This window comes from Tigriopus californicus, chromosome 7 (genome assembly GCF_007210705.1).
Source record: "Tigriopus californicus strain San Diego chromosome 7, Tcal_SD_v2.1, whole genome shotgun sequence".
NCBI lineage: Eukaryota > Metazoa > Arthropoda > Copepoda > Harpacticoida > Harpacticidae > Tigriopus > Tigriopus californicus.
Genome location: NC_081446.1, coordinates 641,906 through 659,463, shown reverse-complemented (window position 1 = coordinate 659,463; position 17,558 = coordinate 641,906). Strand labels below are relative to the sequence as shown.

Genomic DNA, 17,558 nt, shown 5'->3' with positions numbered 1-17,558 from the left:
GGTAAAAATAAAACCTTTTGCGAGAACCTTTCTTTCGTTCAAAGATGTTGCTGACGGGTTTCGGCCTTCATCCTGCTATTTGCAAATATAACTCAGGTCTTCACATGCCTTTCTAATGCAAGCGGACTAATGGTTACCTCAATTGGTGTCAACTGTGATCAATAGCCCGTTAACCTAGGATGTAATTTATCACAAATTTGCCTGTTTGAAGGAAAAATCACCATTTTGGAACGAAAACGCGAGAGAAAGAGAGAGAGGGCAAAAGGAGAGGAAGAGAGTCATTGTAGATACTCGGCTCGCTTGGCAAAGCCAATTTCATTCAGATGCGCCAACACCATCTTCAAATCAAATTTCCGACGTTCGAAAATTGGCAAAAAAGCTGCCGAACCAAGTTGGATTTCATGGGGGAAGCACTGAATGCAAAAAGGGTGGGAAAAGGCGTAGCTTTCAACGCCCATAGTAACTTGTTCTTTCGAGTCACATGGCAATAGAGGCAGACAGACACACGAAAGAGAAGACAGAAGAGGAGGAAGAGGAAGAGGAAGAAAAGAAGCAGAGGAAGCAGAGGAAGCAGAAGAAGCCGAAGATGAAGAAGCCCTTGGTCGGCCACTGGGCTTAGAACTTGATCTTGGTGCCAAAACACAAGAATCCCTACTTTTTTCCCGTCTGCCCGTTTGAGCCCTTGCTTGCCTCTTGCTCTTGGGCTGCAAAACTGAAAATATCCAATTTTCTAGGGCTTTACAACTGACTGTAATCGGGGTTTCTCTTTTTTGTTGTTGGCTTGGATGGCCAAGCCTCCATCGGACAACCCTAATCCGATTTCAAAGTGGAATTCCATTTCCAATCCGAAACTGCTCACAGCTGAGGCAACATAAGCATATGTATGCATACCCAAAGTACGTACATGCCTCTTCGTTTTTAAGGCACTACGTTTGGAAACTTTTCCTAGAAAGCTTCTACTACCAACACTTCTCTGACACATTCTTCAACAAATGTGCCACTCTCAAATCGTAATTAGATTTGAAACCCATTTGCATGATCGACGAAGGGACCAAGTATTCCCCGAACTTCCAATGTCAATGAGTGAGTCAAGATGTAAATTTTGGGATAGTTGGTAGCTTGGTATTCCGGGGCTTGTAGTGATCAAAATGTATCGGAGCTGCTGAGTTGGTGTGTTCCAAAATCATCCTTCCTAATCATCTGATAGGTTCTCTTCATCGGCATTCTTGTTCCAAAGAAGCTAACGTGGGCCTTTAAAGGCCGCGCTCTTAATCGATTGACGGGGCACTAGAAACAGGCCTTTTGTGCTGACTAGACCCTAGGCGAAGGATAAGGCTGTTACCCAATCTTAATTTGGGTCCCGCCAAATCACTCGTCATCACTGCTACCTCCCTGAAACTGGGGCCCATGTGGAAGCCCCGGTCCTCAGAGGATTGGAGGATGTGGTTGGAGGCTCCTAAACCTAACTTGAAGAACTTTGGACGGCTCAATACTGAAGTTCTTGTGGCGTATTTTCCTGGCGGGCCTGCAGTACCTCGTATTTGAGAACCCACCACTTTCCAGCCACACTGACCTTGAAGCCCAATCAATGGGCTAATTTCAGGGCGAAAAAGGGCGACTCTTCATTTCTTGTGCGATGGGAGACTGTTCTCTCGCGTGATCTTGCGTATGAATGGAATGGAACCGAATGGAACGAGCGAAGTGGAGAAAAGTTTGCTTTCTTTCTCTCTTTCTCCTTCTCGCCTCCTCGAGAAGATGGCACTTGTTCGTCTGCTTCGATACTTGAGCGGTCTATTGTAGTTTAGGAACACTTATAAATGTCAAGGTAGCTTTCTATTGCATTGGTCCTACTCCTTCTACTGCTTTTGCCACTACTTCGTCTCCTCGCACAATAAGTGAGTGCAAAGTTCCATTTCCTTGTTCCCATTAATTGGAACCACACCGAAGAAAGTTTTGGCACTGACATCATGAGGAACGACCTTATATGAACAGTGTATAACAACCATCACCACAAGCACCACCATCACCAGTCTTAACTGGTTTCTTTCCGAGCTAGTGGTCCTTGTCGAGGGTAGAGACGTAGTTATGTTTACGTTCCTCCTGAACTGAATTAGATAGTTTTCCCCCCACTTTCCCACTTTTCCCTCTTACTCTCATAATCCAGAAGCACGTGTGAACGTTGTGGTAGGTAAGTAGGTAGGTGAATGAATACTCTCTCTGCGCTCAGAGATGAAACAGGAAGTTAGTCCCAAATAAATTGCTTAGTTAGCTCCTTATAAATGGCACAACTGTGGAAATGGCAGAAGCCTGGGTCGTTATGACCGTGCTTGAAATACGAAATGGACAAGGAGGATCTATTTCCAAGTCCCCATGCGCCAAAGTAACACAGAACATTGTCACTGTGAGTTGATTTCTAGTCAGCCACCCAAACCTAAAATACTGTACTTTGTCGAGCTTTGTCCTTGAAGAGGAGAAAACGTCATGAACAGCGCCATCTTCGCACTTTGCATATGGATCCCACAAACAAAGAAAGCTGGCTAAACTTTTTTTTGCGCCATCTTCAAGAAATCTGAATACGCGCTCCATTCGGAGGTTGGCTCTTGTTGGTCCTCTTTGTGGACGGACTATGATAGTGGGACGTGGTAGCAGTGGTAGTATTTGAAGTAGGCCTGGGCCAGTTTATGCTCGATTCCGTCAAGGACGAAAGGCTTGTTTTTCTCCAAAGATGAATGTTTTCAAGAAGTTTTCAAACTCCACTTTTGCAGTTCAGTCTCAAAGAAAAGTTTCCACCCGAAGACTCGCCTCATGATGATTTCCATTATTCTTCTGATTACTCTGCTTTTGGGCTTGGTTCCCTGGATTGCGTGGGAATTCGGCAGCCTTTTTTCTTGGCATCCACTCACTGTGACCTTCAACGGTTCGATCTTGATGATGATCTCTGGATATATATTTCCATCTCGATTTCTATAACTCGTTCAGACGTGTTGTGTATTTTATGATTGTCTGGCACGAATACATTTCTTATGAGTCGATCTATTGCTGTTGAACCGAATAGCGACCGAGGTACGTGTAGGTACAAAGATACGTAGATGTGAAAGGATGTAAGTCTATTATGTGTGCCTTCTACGTCTGTGGCACAAATAACGATGATGCCAACCAAGTCAGTGGACCTAATTCGTAGTTGACGCAAGATACCATTCCATGTTGAAGGTGGCTGATCTTTATGAAGGAAGGAAACATTAAGAGCTGGCTTTGGAATCAATAAATAGGCACTAGCTTTCCTGCCTTTGTGCTCGAGCACACCAAATGCAGGGTGGGGCGAAAATTGTGAAGGAATTTTAAGAGAACATGATTTCATGTGACGCTTCTTGAAATGATTGAGAACACTTTTAGCAGGTAATAATCCAATTTTCTCCAAAAAGGCCTTTAACATGCTCATAGTCTTAGGTTTTGTTTGTGAAAGGATTATAATTTATTTGTATGGTAGTTGCAAAAACGGTTGTATTTTTGTCCTGCTTCTTTGCAAATGCTTGGGCACTTCCCTTGGTGGGAAAGGGTTAGCCAGACGACTGAGTGAAGGCTGACAATGGGAGCAGACAAGGCATCTATAGGCAGTAGACTACTTTGAGTTCCACCTTGCGCGAGTTGGCCGATTCTCTGATCTTTCTTACTACGTACGTACTCCACTGGCTCGGGATGGGTGCACTCGATCTAAAGTACTGCTTTTATATGCCGATGTACCATATACTATGTAAAACGCGGGGTCTATGGCCATCTTTGGAATGGTTCCAAGATGCAACCACAGACATGTACTTGTACCTTCTCCCACCGTCAGCAATACAAGGGCTTCCACAGCAGGATCCCAATATCTATAGACGTTGCTCCTCGTGGGGGACCAACCGTCTTTAAACATCTCTTTTTCATCCTAAGCACCATGTTCCCCAAGAAACACCACCCTACAGGGCACTATATAAAATGATACAATGACAAAGCCAGACCTCAAAGAGGCCTATCCACGTACGATAGGCGAATGTTGGGCCTTATATTTAGCCCATGTGCTCGTGGCCATGTTCCCTATCAATTCACCATATAAACTTCATTTTTGGGAACGGACGGGGAAGCACACTTGTTTTCCTCTGCTTGGGTTTTATGGCTTCGTTCTGGGCTCTCATCTCGTTGGTTGGTGGATCGTTCAGGGCGGTGTACACACACAGTTGTAAGTAAGCAACTCCTTTGCTAGGATTTTGGCTCCGCTTGGTCCCAGAAAAAGGTCCTTAAAGTCCAGTCAAGGAAGGCAGCCAATGTTGGACTGGTTCCAAGGAGTGCAGGCATCCACCGACACCCGCACAGGACACCATTGGACAACCAACACAAACTTAAGAAGAAGACCCGCCGTTGCTTCAGCGTCAAGACGACCTTGGCCATCACCATATCTAAAAATCCCTCATGCATTTTCGAACCTTCTACAAAGGCGGACTAACTTTGTTGTTGTCTTTTTTTTCACTGATGATGATTTTGTTGTCGTGGTAGAACTAGCTAGCAGCAGTGGTAGTCCGAAGTGCATTACGGGAATAACAATAATTCTTCCTTTCCTGTCACGACATCAACAACTCGATTTTGTTCCACTTGACGAGATGATGGTCTTTATCGCACGGTCAAACTCGAGTACCAGGACAGAGCCAAATTTGGACCAATTCGAGAGGAAGCGACCAAGCTCTAATTGGATTAAGTACATAAATTATCTGCCCTCAGTGGAATGGACGATGTCTTACAAATATCTGGTCTTTCTGTCTGAACAAGAATATGAATAGCATTTCCACCCAAAAGTTTGCTGCTCGTCCACTTGCTCCGATCGAGTTTTCGTCTCGTATATTTTGACGGTATAGTTGTGGAAGGAGAAGGAGAAACGTTGAGAAACTTGAAGTGACGTCCGTCCATGTGCAAGTGGCACATTTACAGCCAGAGTCCGTATACCTACCGGTACCTACAATGCTAGTCCTCTTTTTCCCAAGTTTCAACCACACCAAAGAGAGGCTGTTGATGTGTTGTCATTAGCTCATTCATGAGGCTTTTTCGTCACAAGTTTCTGGCTTTGTGGTGTCTTTGCCGTGTTCCCTGGGACCCTGAAAATGAACCCTCAGGTCTTGACAGAAAATGTTTCCTCGAGATCAGGAAGCCAAAAGAATGTGGTTAAGACACATAAATGCCAACAAATCGACATGGTGGAACTTTTCAAGAGCCAACCACCAATGAGCAATCACATTGAGAAAGAGTGAAATAAAGAGGGCTGATAGATAGATAGAAAGATAGATAGATGAATAGATAGACAGATAGACAAACAAAAAAGAAGAGAGAGGGAGGGAGGAAGGAAGGGAGAGAGAGACATGGTTGATGATCAATGCATGGAACACTGCAAAACGGGATACGGAAGTGATCAATCTTGCGCTCTTTTCCCTATCATGTAGTATTGTGCGAGTAAGGCTGTACGGAGGCGCCTGCCTCTCTCTCTTACTCTCTCCTTCGCTCTCTCCCAATACTGTAGATACATGATTAAAGACAGTTCTCCAGCGATAGGTTTGTGTATTCCTTTCGAATATAATTGAAAGGAGGAAAGAGATTCCGAAAGGGGATCAACACGATGCGAAGTATCTCGCCTCACCCTCTTTACTTAAACGAGTGTAATATGAGGCAAGTGGGAAGCTGTAGGTGATGGTCCACTTTCCACTTTCTCTGGAGACCCCAGCTGACTCATAAGTTTCAAATTTGTCATTTTCCCTAGATACCTACAAGTTGCTAGTTGCCAGTTGCCTGTTGATGGGCCCTGACTTGATGCTGGGAATTTTGGCGTTGAAACTTTTTGATATTGTGAGCACGCCTTTCCCACAGCCACACACTTCCACACATCCACACTTTGGAACAAACATGTTTCTACATAGATATTGTTGTTATGGCCCTTGTTCTAGTAGCACGGCACACTACAGTAGGGATAAAGGCTTTTTTCTACTCACTTTGCTAGCTTGTAGCGTACGCACATAGTACACTCGCACGTAGTTGTGGTGGTCTTTGGGGGAATAGATGGCGGAACCCGTGAAGTCGTACTTAAAAATGCAAGGAGCATCCTCCGCGGAATGCTTTTACAAAAGAGTCAAGTAAGATACCAAAGGACATGGATCGAGCCCAAAGTTGTGGGGCTGCTCTTTGGGATGCTTTCTTCTCCTCCTTTGCCAGCTAACTAATTCCCAGAGCTTCAAAGGCCGAAATGAGATCCGACCCTGCCCAATGAAAATGACTGCCGTCTTCAAAAGCGAGCCTTACTTGAAGTCAGGGATATTTTGGATTGTTCTTCCTTTTGTTAAATTTAAGAACACTTCAGCGTTCCGCCCCGTTGGTAAATGAGCCTTGACAGTCATTTTTTGGTTCGGAGCTCTTGGAACACGCAAAAAAATGCCTCCCGAAGACCTTCAGCTTGATGACAGGATGCAGTTACTTTCACTTTTCATGCCTCCACAGGGCAATGAGGAATTGGTTTCATAGTCAACGGCAACTAGAGGCCTTTAGTATGCCAGTCATGGCGCACGGAACGTACGGAAAACACACTTCCATGTCCCAACACGTTCCAAGAAAAGGTCAGAAAATAAAAGCAGGAAATCCCTACGGAACCGGTTCCATCCCAAAGTGACCATTTTCTCGCTGTTCCTTCTCCCATGATGGTCAAGGACGGAAACAACGCGGCCCACCAAATTTTTGTTGGGACCATTGTAAGCCAAAAGGGACTCTGGTCCCGTTGTACATTAGTTAGTACTTCTGGCTGGTGGTGGTCATTCTGGTAGTGTCAAGTGAACAATTGTGACTGCATAACAACAATAGTGATGATGATGATGATGATGATGATGATGATGACAGTTGCGAGACACAACATCCGCCCAGGTGCAAGGACGGCCTTGAAGGTTCATAACATTAAGGACCACATGTAGGCGCACTTGCAAACAACCATCTAGATTAGTGTACCCTAAAATTGCTTCTTAAATATAGGAAGGCCATGTTTAATGTAGTTGTGGCAAATTGGCATTTCCCATTCCTTCTTCCATGATGGCTTTTCCTTGTTCCCTTGAAACACGTGCTGCCCACCCGAGAGCTAGCAAACCATGAGGCCACCAACACCGAATGCATTGCTTTTTATTGAGTCTTAAGGGTGTCATAAGAGTAATTGAGCACACTTTGTCACACCACCATCCGGTGGGCTGGGTATACACTGTTGTTCCACTTAAGTACTAGATCAAGGAACAACATGGAAATTAGTACCTTTACGTTGCCGAAACCTGGATAGCGAATCTGGGTCAATCGTCATCCTAATTTCGCTTTTCTTTGCCCATCTTTTAGGAACGACAAAGACGACAACGTCGACAACGTCGCTGTCGACCCCGCCATTTTTGTGTTCACTGCTCAGCTGTCACTCTGCCATTCAATTGAACTGCCCAGAAAATCTCCCCTTCAACCATCACCGCCATCACCACTTTCAATCTCATCGTTTGGATCAATATCAAAGTGGACTCTGTTCCAACGAGACGAGGAACCACTCCAATGTCTCTGCCAATGGTCGTCCTGAAATCTCAAACAGACGTCAACCAACTCTATTCCTACTGCCAGACTCAGTCCGTGCTCGATGTCCTTGACCCACCCACAGGGTCACAACGGGTGGTAGGCGTGGTCCCACCCGCTCCATTTCAAAGCTCATCCTTGGCACGCCCACTTCGCATCTGTTGCAATAAGCCATGCCGTATGTGCTCGTCCGAGAGAGCTATGTTCAGGGCAGGTAAGAATTGGCTCAAACCAAATGTCCGTGTTTATGCACATGATTTGCGCACTCAACGATTGTATTGGAGGGAATGGTCACACCAATGGACGAACGCTTTTTTCCATATTGGTTCGTTCTGTCCCAAGTAGGCTAGCCAAGGAACATGGGCTCTCCCCTACTAATTAAGTGAACAACACTGACATCACTCTCCCGGACAGATGGGCGGAACGATAGGGTGGTGTTAATACAATGCAGATCTTATGCATCCCCTCATTTCCTCCAGCTCCAGCCCAAAGCGCTCTGGTCCCACCAAAGGTCTCCCGAAGACCTCCTGAAGCTCTCTTGGCTCCACTCTTTCTGCTCTTGAGCAGTCAATCGGTCGAGGGGTCTTTGGACACGCTAAAAGAAAAGGGAGAAAAAAGAGGGGAGGGAGACTGTCCTCCCCTTCGTTGCCCATCTCGTGGGTGCGAATGATGACGATGATGATCAAGGATTGCAGTCCATTACGATGGAGCGTTCCAGATCTCGTATCAATAGAGTGGTCGGGATCCCTTGCAGTCTTTGCACAATTGCGAGGAGGTGAATCGGCAGATGGGAAGGAAAAGCAGTTACTTTTCTTCGATCGACATGGCAAAGTGAACAACCACATTTTATGGGAACAAACGTCGCACTCTGTTTCCATTCCAAGAGATGTGCAATTTTGCTCCCGACACGTCCCATAGCAAACACACTAAGCTTCATCGAGGTCGCTATTTCCTTCATCTTCATTATCGTCATCATCATCGTCATCAATGTTATCATGGGCCCGATGCATTTTGCCAGATCTGGGTCAAACTCAACCAAGTGCTTGCTTGACTGACAAACAATGAGTTCAAGAACCCTTGAACACTGGACGAGTCACTCCCACGCCTCCAACTAGGCATACTAGTCCCTCTCATTTTTTAAGCCTCCCCTCACCGAGCTTTATCGTTTAGCAATGTAAAATATCTTTAAATTTTTTAATAAAAGTAAATGAAAATATCTTTAGTGCTCGAGGGCCACCTTCTCCATGATCCACCCGTTCCAAGCACCCAGGGAAACATTGTGTCTTCAACCGGAGCCGTGTTGGCGCAATTACCCCCAATTCTTCGTATTTAGTCCAGGATCATTGGCCACACTCTTCAATGGCCGAGAATGAATTAGGCTGAGCTGTCGGGAGGTCGAACTTGGAGTCGTTGTACTGTACATAGAGCATAGTCTGTGGAGGGAATAAATGGATGGTGGCCAGCTTCCATGATGAGAGAGCGTAGGAGGTCGTGTTCGTTGAAGATCATTCTGATAATCAGCACCAGGAGTTTGGCCTCTTGAATGCTGTCTCGGTGTGAGAAGATCTCTGACCTGAAGTGAAAATTGGATGCCCAAGAGCGATGGTGTGCGTGTGCATTGAACAGTGAACAACGGCGTACCACCGCACAATACTCTATTATGCAGCACTGAGCAACTAATTCAATGCATTTCCACGGGTCTGAAAAGGACAGGATCCTCCTCCTGTCTTTTCAAGGGTGCTTGACGAGGATGATCAAATACGAAATACGTAAACCTGCTCCTCGTCAAAAGCACCCATTGAGAGTGAGAGTAAAAGTGAGAGCGGGAGAGAGTCTTGTACGCTTTGATATGAGGTTCGAGGCCTTGATTTTCAACGCTGAACACTGATCTCGGCACCAATCCAATGACGCTTTGAAGTTCGGAGCACAGGTTTGGCTCGAGTGGTCAATAGAAACTCGAATGAGTAACGACAAGCGGAGCCAGCTAGTCAGCTAGTAGAGCATGGCTAGAGCTAGATGGGTAATGGCTGGCCGGTGGTTCGAGCGGAACCCAGGATAATCGCTCTTTCAAAGGGCCCCCAAAAAGAAAGGATAAATCTGAAAGAAAAAGCAGAGTTTTGAAATCCGCCAATCTATCTTCTCTTGGCCGTGAAAAAAGGGAGTAGATGGTCTTCTGGAATGAAATGGGAATTTCATCTTATTGGTCTTTTCAAAAAAGAACCGCCGCCACCACCCTCGCAGTTGGCTGCTGATAAAGTACTCTGTTCGCCTTCAACAGGGTTTTTCTCAAGTTCTATATATCACTCAAGGATCGAGGCAATCCAATGACAAAAGTTGCGTTAATTGGGGCTAGTGACCTAAAACGTATGATCTTCGACTAATTTGCAGTTCCTCCCTCCGTTCTCTAATTGTGCAGGATCAAAACTTTCACGAGATTTGCCAACTTTCGAACTCGCCCAAATGTTCACAGCTTAAAGCTAAAAGCCTTAATCTGTCGGTTTATGAACTTATAGGGCACCCGGTGTAACGGGGAATGTCTTTGGCGTTAGCTCGAAAAGAGATAGACAGTCAGAGAGAGGAGCGAAGAACTAGTGGAACTTGGGGAACCACCATTAATAAGCTCATTTATTTCAAAGCCCCTTTTCTTCTGTCTCCTTTTTTTCCTAGCGAAAAAAGTCTCTCTCAGACCCAAAGTTTTTCTCCCTTCTCTGGAACCAGTTGGTTAAATAGTTGGTTGTTGTTAGTTGAAATGCATTTTAATTCACGTGCGGGCCCTCAATTTGCATTCTCCCCATTCACATTCTCGCCATTGAATGTTTTGCACCGTGAGCCAATGGCTTACCAGTAGTATGGAAGAAAACGCGAAATTTGTAGCCTCCAACACCGACCATTGAACTCCGAGAAGAACGAACATGCAACTAGCCCTATTTACTAATAGCATTTACGATTACTGTCCTTTTAGCGTACAAACAATGTGCCGGATCGAATCTTTATGCATCAAGGGGTTACAAGTATGGCTTGAGCCGTCAATGATGGCAAACCAAGTCACTGATCCGGAAACGAGCATAACCCTCTTATATTTGTTCCCATTTCGCCCCGATGACATTCACTGATAATTGGATAGACGAGGTTCAATCGGTCCTCAAGGCTCTTTCATTTTCCCTTCCGATGGTTGCAGTTCGGGGTGATTCCAAATGATGCTGGGGTGCCTTGATATACTATGTGTGATTTATCGCAATTAAGTGAGGTGTTTGGTGACCCCAAATCCTTTGATGATCCCTTGATGTCGATTATTTCCGGTCAGTAGGCTCATCCAGAGACCCATTAAGAGCGGAATTAGTTCCGGTCAACGCATTTTCAACGGTGCTTCAACATCCACTCATAACGGAGATAGCTGTCTCTCTCTCTCTCTCTCTCTCTCTCTCTCGCCCTTTCATGCCTTCATCATAATAAAATCCAGAACATCCATCCCAGCCAGAAAAAGACGTTCATATCTTCCAGATGGAAATGCACTCCAAATTGTCTTTCTTAACATGGACTGGGCAATCAAAATTGTTTATTGATTCCCAGCCATTGTATACGATTGATCTAGTTCGGGCGCGGCCAGGCGCAAACAAGGGTGACGATCCGCTTGCCGCCAACCCTTCTGCAAACTTATACGTACGTCAGTGTATGCGAGCATCTGGTGACAGGGAAACTTACTCGTGAGAAAGGCTCAATCTCGATTTCTTCTTGGGCTCTTTTGTGGGCAGACATCTGGAGCGTTATTCAATAAACACAATCCTCTTTTCGACCCCAATTCGCCACCATCCGGCTGCTTATACGATATGTGTATTTTCCCGTCCCATTGAATTTGCTGAGACTTGAAAAATGATCTTATCAAGGCGAGCGGGTAGATGTGGTGGGGAATAATGGACGAATCTGAAAGAGTCTTGCCTCTACGGCGAGTCAGTCCTGTTGGTATTTCTGTGTACTCGATCCACTCGGGTACTGCCAGAACCGACGATGGTTTTGGTATAGGTACGATATATTACGAGTATTACAATTGCCGGAGTTCTTCTCACTCGCTCCAAGTTGGCAGGAAGGAAAGATAAATGGTGCGAGTGTCTGCATGTTGTTAAGCCCCCATTTCTATGCTCATGTGAGGCGGGTCGGATTCAGAATGCAAGAAGACTCTCCAGTCTTCATCCACTCATCCACTCATCCACCCACTTACTCACTCCTATCACATCGTCGTCCATTAAGTAACTGCGGGTTAAGCAAGGCAGTCAAAACTTTGAGAGAAGTCCAACTAGAGTTCAGATCGTCCGTGCCAAATACACCCACGCGTGTTTCCAGGTTGATCAAACTCAGGAAATGATCTGGATAGGGGCATATAAGGTCTTACAAGGTTCAGGCTATTTCACTCAAGTGTAAATCCTAGAAGCCGTGTCGATTGTGCATTCATTGTATCCTTCCTTGTTCTGCATTCATGTAATAGACTTCTTTCATGACTCGCATGTACCCATGTAACGGCATAATTGGTGGCTTCCTTACCATACCAATGTACGATAGCCTTGATGGCACTTCCAAGCCATTAGGCAGATGGTCAAGTCAATGGTCTTCGGACATCCTATACTTGCACTTGTAGGGCGAGGGGCGTGAGGGGTCACACCATTCCATCCATGATGTCTATTATGTTATCTAATGCATTTGGACCCTTCAAGGACTATATTGGATGTTTCCTCTGTTTCTTGCATTCTAGCTGTACGGTTGATGGTCTCCCGCTGAACGAATTCCGGGTCTTAGCTGAGAAATCTACGACATCACCTGAATGGAGAGATGAGAAGAATCGCCGTGTGGAGTTTGCCACGCCCACTTTCAATGTCCTCAATGCTCTTGAACAAATGGGCTACAAAGTGGTGACCTCAGGTGCATTCGTGACCGGGCACAATAAGTTTGATCAGAGAGAATTCGTGTGGACGTTGCATCGCTCTAGCACTGAGATGGAATGCCAGTAGATGGTTGTAGATTGGTTAAGTTCGGACCAAATTGGACAGTTCGTGCACAACCATTGGAATCGCAATTCTTATCTCTCAGTCAACTCAACTCCCTGTTTCAATGCAAGAGGGGATTTTGTGTCCGACAAGTCGAAGCTTCTGACTTCAAGCAGCCAGTTCCGTTTTTGTCTTCAAAGCCCAACTAAAGCCCAATCACAACAACAGCAGCAACAGCAACGGCTACCAGCCATCTCTGTTCAACGGCCTTCATTTTTGGAACGAGAAGCAAGCAAAAACGACAACATGAACCGACTTGGACGTGGTTGGCCATAGAGTGGGAAACAGTGAAGTGGAACTGGATTTGGTCTATTTGTATTACACATTCACTTGTTTCACTCCATTGAGCACCCGACCATACCGCGAGAAGCGAGGCAAGAAGCAGTGAGCTCGAGTGCTCAGACTGGCAACCCGAGGAAAAGGCGAAAAAACTCAAGAAGGCCCATTCAAGAAGTACAATTGACCAATTCTGAAGACATTCACTAAACAAGTCTGGGCGAGGCGTTTCCTCCGCCTTCCGGCTTGGCCTTACCCGATCGAAGAGAGTCCGAGGCAAAACCAAAGATCTCACTGCACGCACTGCACGCCAGAGAGAGAGAGAGAGAGGAAAAAAGGAAACAATCTCACTCCTGTATTGCATCACATCAAGTGCTACCTTCTTTGTCTGTTGATCTACCAAGTGGATCAGGTTTTAATCGCCCCCTAGATTCGCCCACCAGATGGTGCTGGAAGCCAAGTCAGATCAGGACCGAAAGACTTGGTCAGCAGCGGCACACAATCAGGCAAACAGTGCGGGTGGCACTGGAGCGGCGGCGGTTGACCACCATTCCTGGGCCTTTGGCAGAATGCCCTACGTGTTTGTCCGGGAAAATGCCATCAAGTATTGGTGCACCGTCCAAGGCCTCAGTCACAACGAGGTTCGGGTTCTGGCCGAGAAGGTCCAAGATCAGCCAGAGCATCACGACGACCGCCAGAAGCGGGCCGAGTTCAGTTTGCCCACCTGGATCATTCTGAACGCCCTCGAGCTCATGGGCTTCAAAGTGGTCACTTCCGGTCCTTACGTGACCGGCACCGCCAAACACGATCAGCGCGAATTTGTTTGGACGTTACACAAGGCTCACGACGAGTGGGAGTCCAGTTCAAAGTGAATCATGCCGACAATAATCATATAACATATAATTATCCGCCCCTGTTACTCCGTCACTCACTCGTTGGAGGAGGGCGCCCTCTGCTAGCTGCCAATATCAATAGTACCAATACTTCGTCAAGGGGTGGGGGTGAGGGGAAATATGGGCTATAGGAGAACAAGCGTGTCAGTTGATCTTGTATTTTTTCCTCTGTAAAAGCAACATGGATTGTGGCCATCTAGCTTTGCGTGAGAATGACATTCCGTCATAATATTCGTTAAGGATAATCTCCATTTCACATGATGACCCCTTTCAGAACACCACCCGGGGTATATCAGGGAGTCAGAAAGAGACAGACAGGCAGGAGCTGGGGGAAGAGGAGGAGGAGGAGGCGGAAAACGAGAAGGGGAAGAAGGAGGAAGAGGGGACCACCACCACCCCTGGCCTCATTGGCAAGTTTAGTGTCCGTGGGTGAAAGTACGTAGTAGATGACTGATCTTTTCCCGATCAAGATCCAAGCACTCACTTGACGTTATGAAGAAGGGGTCTCATTGAGACCGGGAGGCAAAGGTGGGCAGGGAGAAGAGGGTTGGTGGGTTGGCTATTTCTTGCCGGATACCCTGATTGAAAGTCATTAGCTTACAACAAGATGAAGGCGGTTCCATTTGCTCGAGTATCTCCTGCCATTCAGGAGCTTGACCGAGCGATTAAACTAAGATGATCGTCTTGATCATCTACACACTAGCTCCTCCTATGTTCATAATGCATCGGAACACGGTCCAGGAAATGGAACAAATGGCCAGAACATCAGACAAGGAACAGGAAGGGGGAGGATGAAGAGGAAGAGGAAGAGGAAGAATAATAATAAGAAGAAGAAGCAGATGGAGAGGAGTCAGATTCACGCCTAATAATACGAGAAGTAGCCGCCATAATAGAAATAATACTAATGCTAATGTCAATGCAAACAAGACCGAAAGGCCCTCCAGGCCCACCACAGACAGCCTGCCTCAGTCTCTCTCCTGAGCGGTCCCTCCGTTTCCCGCATAATATTCATAACTTGCTATTGTTTACCGTGTACTCAACCACCGAATAAGGTTCTTTTTTCTTCTGGGGAAGGCTGGGATATCCTAAACCCAAGATTGCATAAGTGGCCAAAACAAAAGATTGACGACGTCAAATGACAAAGAAGATTACAGCCAAGCGCGAATCCAATGGTACTACAACAATTTCTAGCCAATTATTGCTAAGCCAATAACAATTCATGACTAGACTCTTCTAGTGGAAAGCAGATGAACAATTGCACTTGCCGGCGCATCCAGACTCAATAAAACATACGTCTCATGTTGGTTTGCCAAAAAAATACATTTGAGAAGGATTCGAGGCGTCTTTGCATTCTGTAGCCCATGAACAAATTTTAGTATCAGTAAACAGACCTCGTAACATGTGACAAGAAAAAAGAACGAGCAACGCTGATAGCTGTAATGCCGTCTTGCTCCCATGTTGAATAAAAGGCAACAGCAACAGCAGTAACAACAACTACATCAATGACGACGACGGAGGCGGTGATCATAAAAAGTGTATAAAACTATTTTCAACAATAGAAAAACTGAAATCAGCAAAAAAAGTTGACTAGGAAACAGAGAATGCTAGAGGGGAGAAAGGCTGAGTTCACGACCTTGAGTGATTGTGCTTCAATTTGAAATATATGACTAACTATTAAACCCACCCAATCCTCCAAAATGATGATACATGGAATGTGAGTACTTGTATGGTTGACATGAACAAGCATATTGAGAATAAAACCTGTCAAATTGTGGGATTCGACTGCTTTTTATTCTCCGGTGTTCCTTTTTACCCACGCCATAACCTCGAACACTCCCAAGGTCAGAATTTACATACTTTAAGATGCTTTCATATCCATGAGTTTGGCTGATAAAAAAAAAACAATACTGAAATGACAAAAAAACGAGGTACACGCCTCACTGGCACCATTTGGTACAGTTCCTGAAAGTTTGTTTGTCTGAAATTCATGTCACAATTGATAAGAAAACATCAACTTTGAATTTGTGTGCGTTGGTGATCGCTCACTGAGTAACTTGAATTGGTACAATATATTGTAAAACGCTGACAACTCTACTCACGAGTATTGAGAAGTCTTCTAGTTGTTAGATTTGACAATTTCTAGATAAGAAAATGTACGTATCATAAGGGAACTAAGTAGCATAAAACTGGCTCAAGCTTTGAAATGTTAGTGTATCATGTGGTAACATTCTCCAGGATCGTTAATCGTTCAATGTTTATTCAATCTTGCGTCAACCTGACCTGAAAGAATTTGGGTCAAAATTGGGAGGGGGGGTCTCGTGATGAGATCCATCCAACCATTCAATCAAAATGGGTTACTCTCTCCTTCCTCTCTTCTAGGTGCACTAAATACGTATGTCTTTGCAAGCCTTGGCATCATTTGAGTGAAAAGCAACCGTACCACGCTCTGATAATGGACGTAGCCGTAAGAAAGCACACTACAAACATAATACTCTCGTCACTGTAAACCAATCATTTTTCAAGGCTTGCTTCAAACTCTCAATATCTCAATTAATGCGTTTTAGACTGGGAGCATTGCAAAAGTAATAGATGAATGTTTAACCTCTGTGCTAGGACAGATCATTCATTCTCTATTTACCGACCAAACCGAGATTTGCAACGCATTATGTCATTGATCTTAAACGTTGAGCAGCGCCACGGCAAATGTTAACATTGGAATGTCCCTCGTACAAATTGTAGCAAATGAACCACTAGTCTAGGACCAGCTTTTCAACCAAAGGTCAGATAGTGTGGGTGGTACAAAGATCCACCAGATCCCAGCATTATGGAAGCCAGACACATGGATAGTATTGGCCAACCAGAGTTGACCTCCAAATCAAATCAAAGACAAAACAAGGCTTTTCTTTTGCCTTGCCTGGGTGGCTTACAATGAAATAATGATTAGCGCAATAATACTCTGTGGGAATTGACCCACGAATTGTCTAGAGTGGATCCCTCCTTGCCCCATTGCTGGGGTTCGTTCCCCTAGGTTTCTTGCCTCTATGAATTGTTCAGGAGGACTAGCTTGATGTAATGATGTACCGTATATTTACAAGATATAGATATTCTTGACTTGGATTTTTTTCCAACATTGTATTGTGGATTCATTGCATTGGTCGGTTAAACCATTGGCATTTTTCGTCTTGATTCAACAACTTTATTCCCGTTCTTGACCTTATATAATTGTGTTCGTGGGGTACGCCATTTAAGTCAACAATGGTACTTAAAGCACAGCTAGATGGATCTATGAGAAAAATAAAAAAAACCGTGGCGGTCAAAGACAGGATTGTGGTTTAACTCTTGAATTTCTCGTTTAGGCGAAATATCTAAAATCATCTAAAACACAATTGGGGTGTTGGAAATCGAAGGGCAAACTCGTTTAGGCGAAATATCTAAAATCATCTAAAACACAATTGGGGTGTTGGAAATCGAAGGGCAAATACTTTGTTTCAAGGGGATAATGCCGTATCTATATGCTCTTAGCCTACCCAGTCCCCCATTTCCCACGGGAAGCTCTCAAATCTGGGCTCTAATGTTCGTGTTCCATGCGGAAGATTCTGTTCTCCAAAGAAATTGACAGGGTTTCTGGCCAGCTCTTGGAGTGGGGAGCTTTATGAGGGGATTCTCTGCATTAGTTATAAGTCCGAAGTACCACTTCTGAACTAAGGGATGGATCGTTATCCATCTTTAAACTTGGCCGATTGAAGGCCAAAGA

At 45.1% G+C, this 17,558-nt stretch overlaps 2 protein-coding genes across 2 annotated transcripts in view; both read left to right on the top strand.

Moving 5' to 3' along the window:
• The window catches only part of LOC131882918 (uncharacterized), a 35,585-nt gene extending 22,980 nt beyond the window's left edge, over positions 1-12,605 (top strand). The window contains exons 2-3 of the mRNA XM_059230206.1: positions 7,381-7,813; positions 12,344-12,605. Of these exons, the coding sequence (XP_059086189.1) occupies positions 7,773-7,813; positions 12,344-12,599 (297 nt within the window). The 5' untranslated portion in view covers positions 7,381-7,772 and the 3' untranslated portion in view covers positions 12,600-12,605. The remainder of the gene's footprint in view (positions 1-7,380; positions 7,814-12,343) is intronic.
• Positions 12,606-13,346: 741 nt separating this feature from the next.
• LOC131882916 (uncharacterized) lies at positions 13,347-15,547 on the top strand. Its single transcript, XM_059230203.1, has one exon. It carries the CDS (start codon positions 13,355-13,357, stop codon positions 13,781-13,783), a length of 429 nt encoding a protein of 142 aa, XP_059086186.1. The 5' UTR covers positions 13,347-13,354; the 3' UTR covers positions 13,784-15,547.
• The last annotated feature ends 2,011 nt before the right edge of the window (positions 15,548-17,558 follow it).

What these genes read in the sequence shown, in the direction of transcription:
- LOC131882916 (XM_059230203.1), top strand. Translation starts at nt 13,355, where the DNA reads ATGGTGCTGGAAGCCAAGTCAGATCAGGACCGAAAGACTTGGTCAGCA.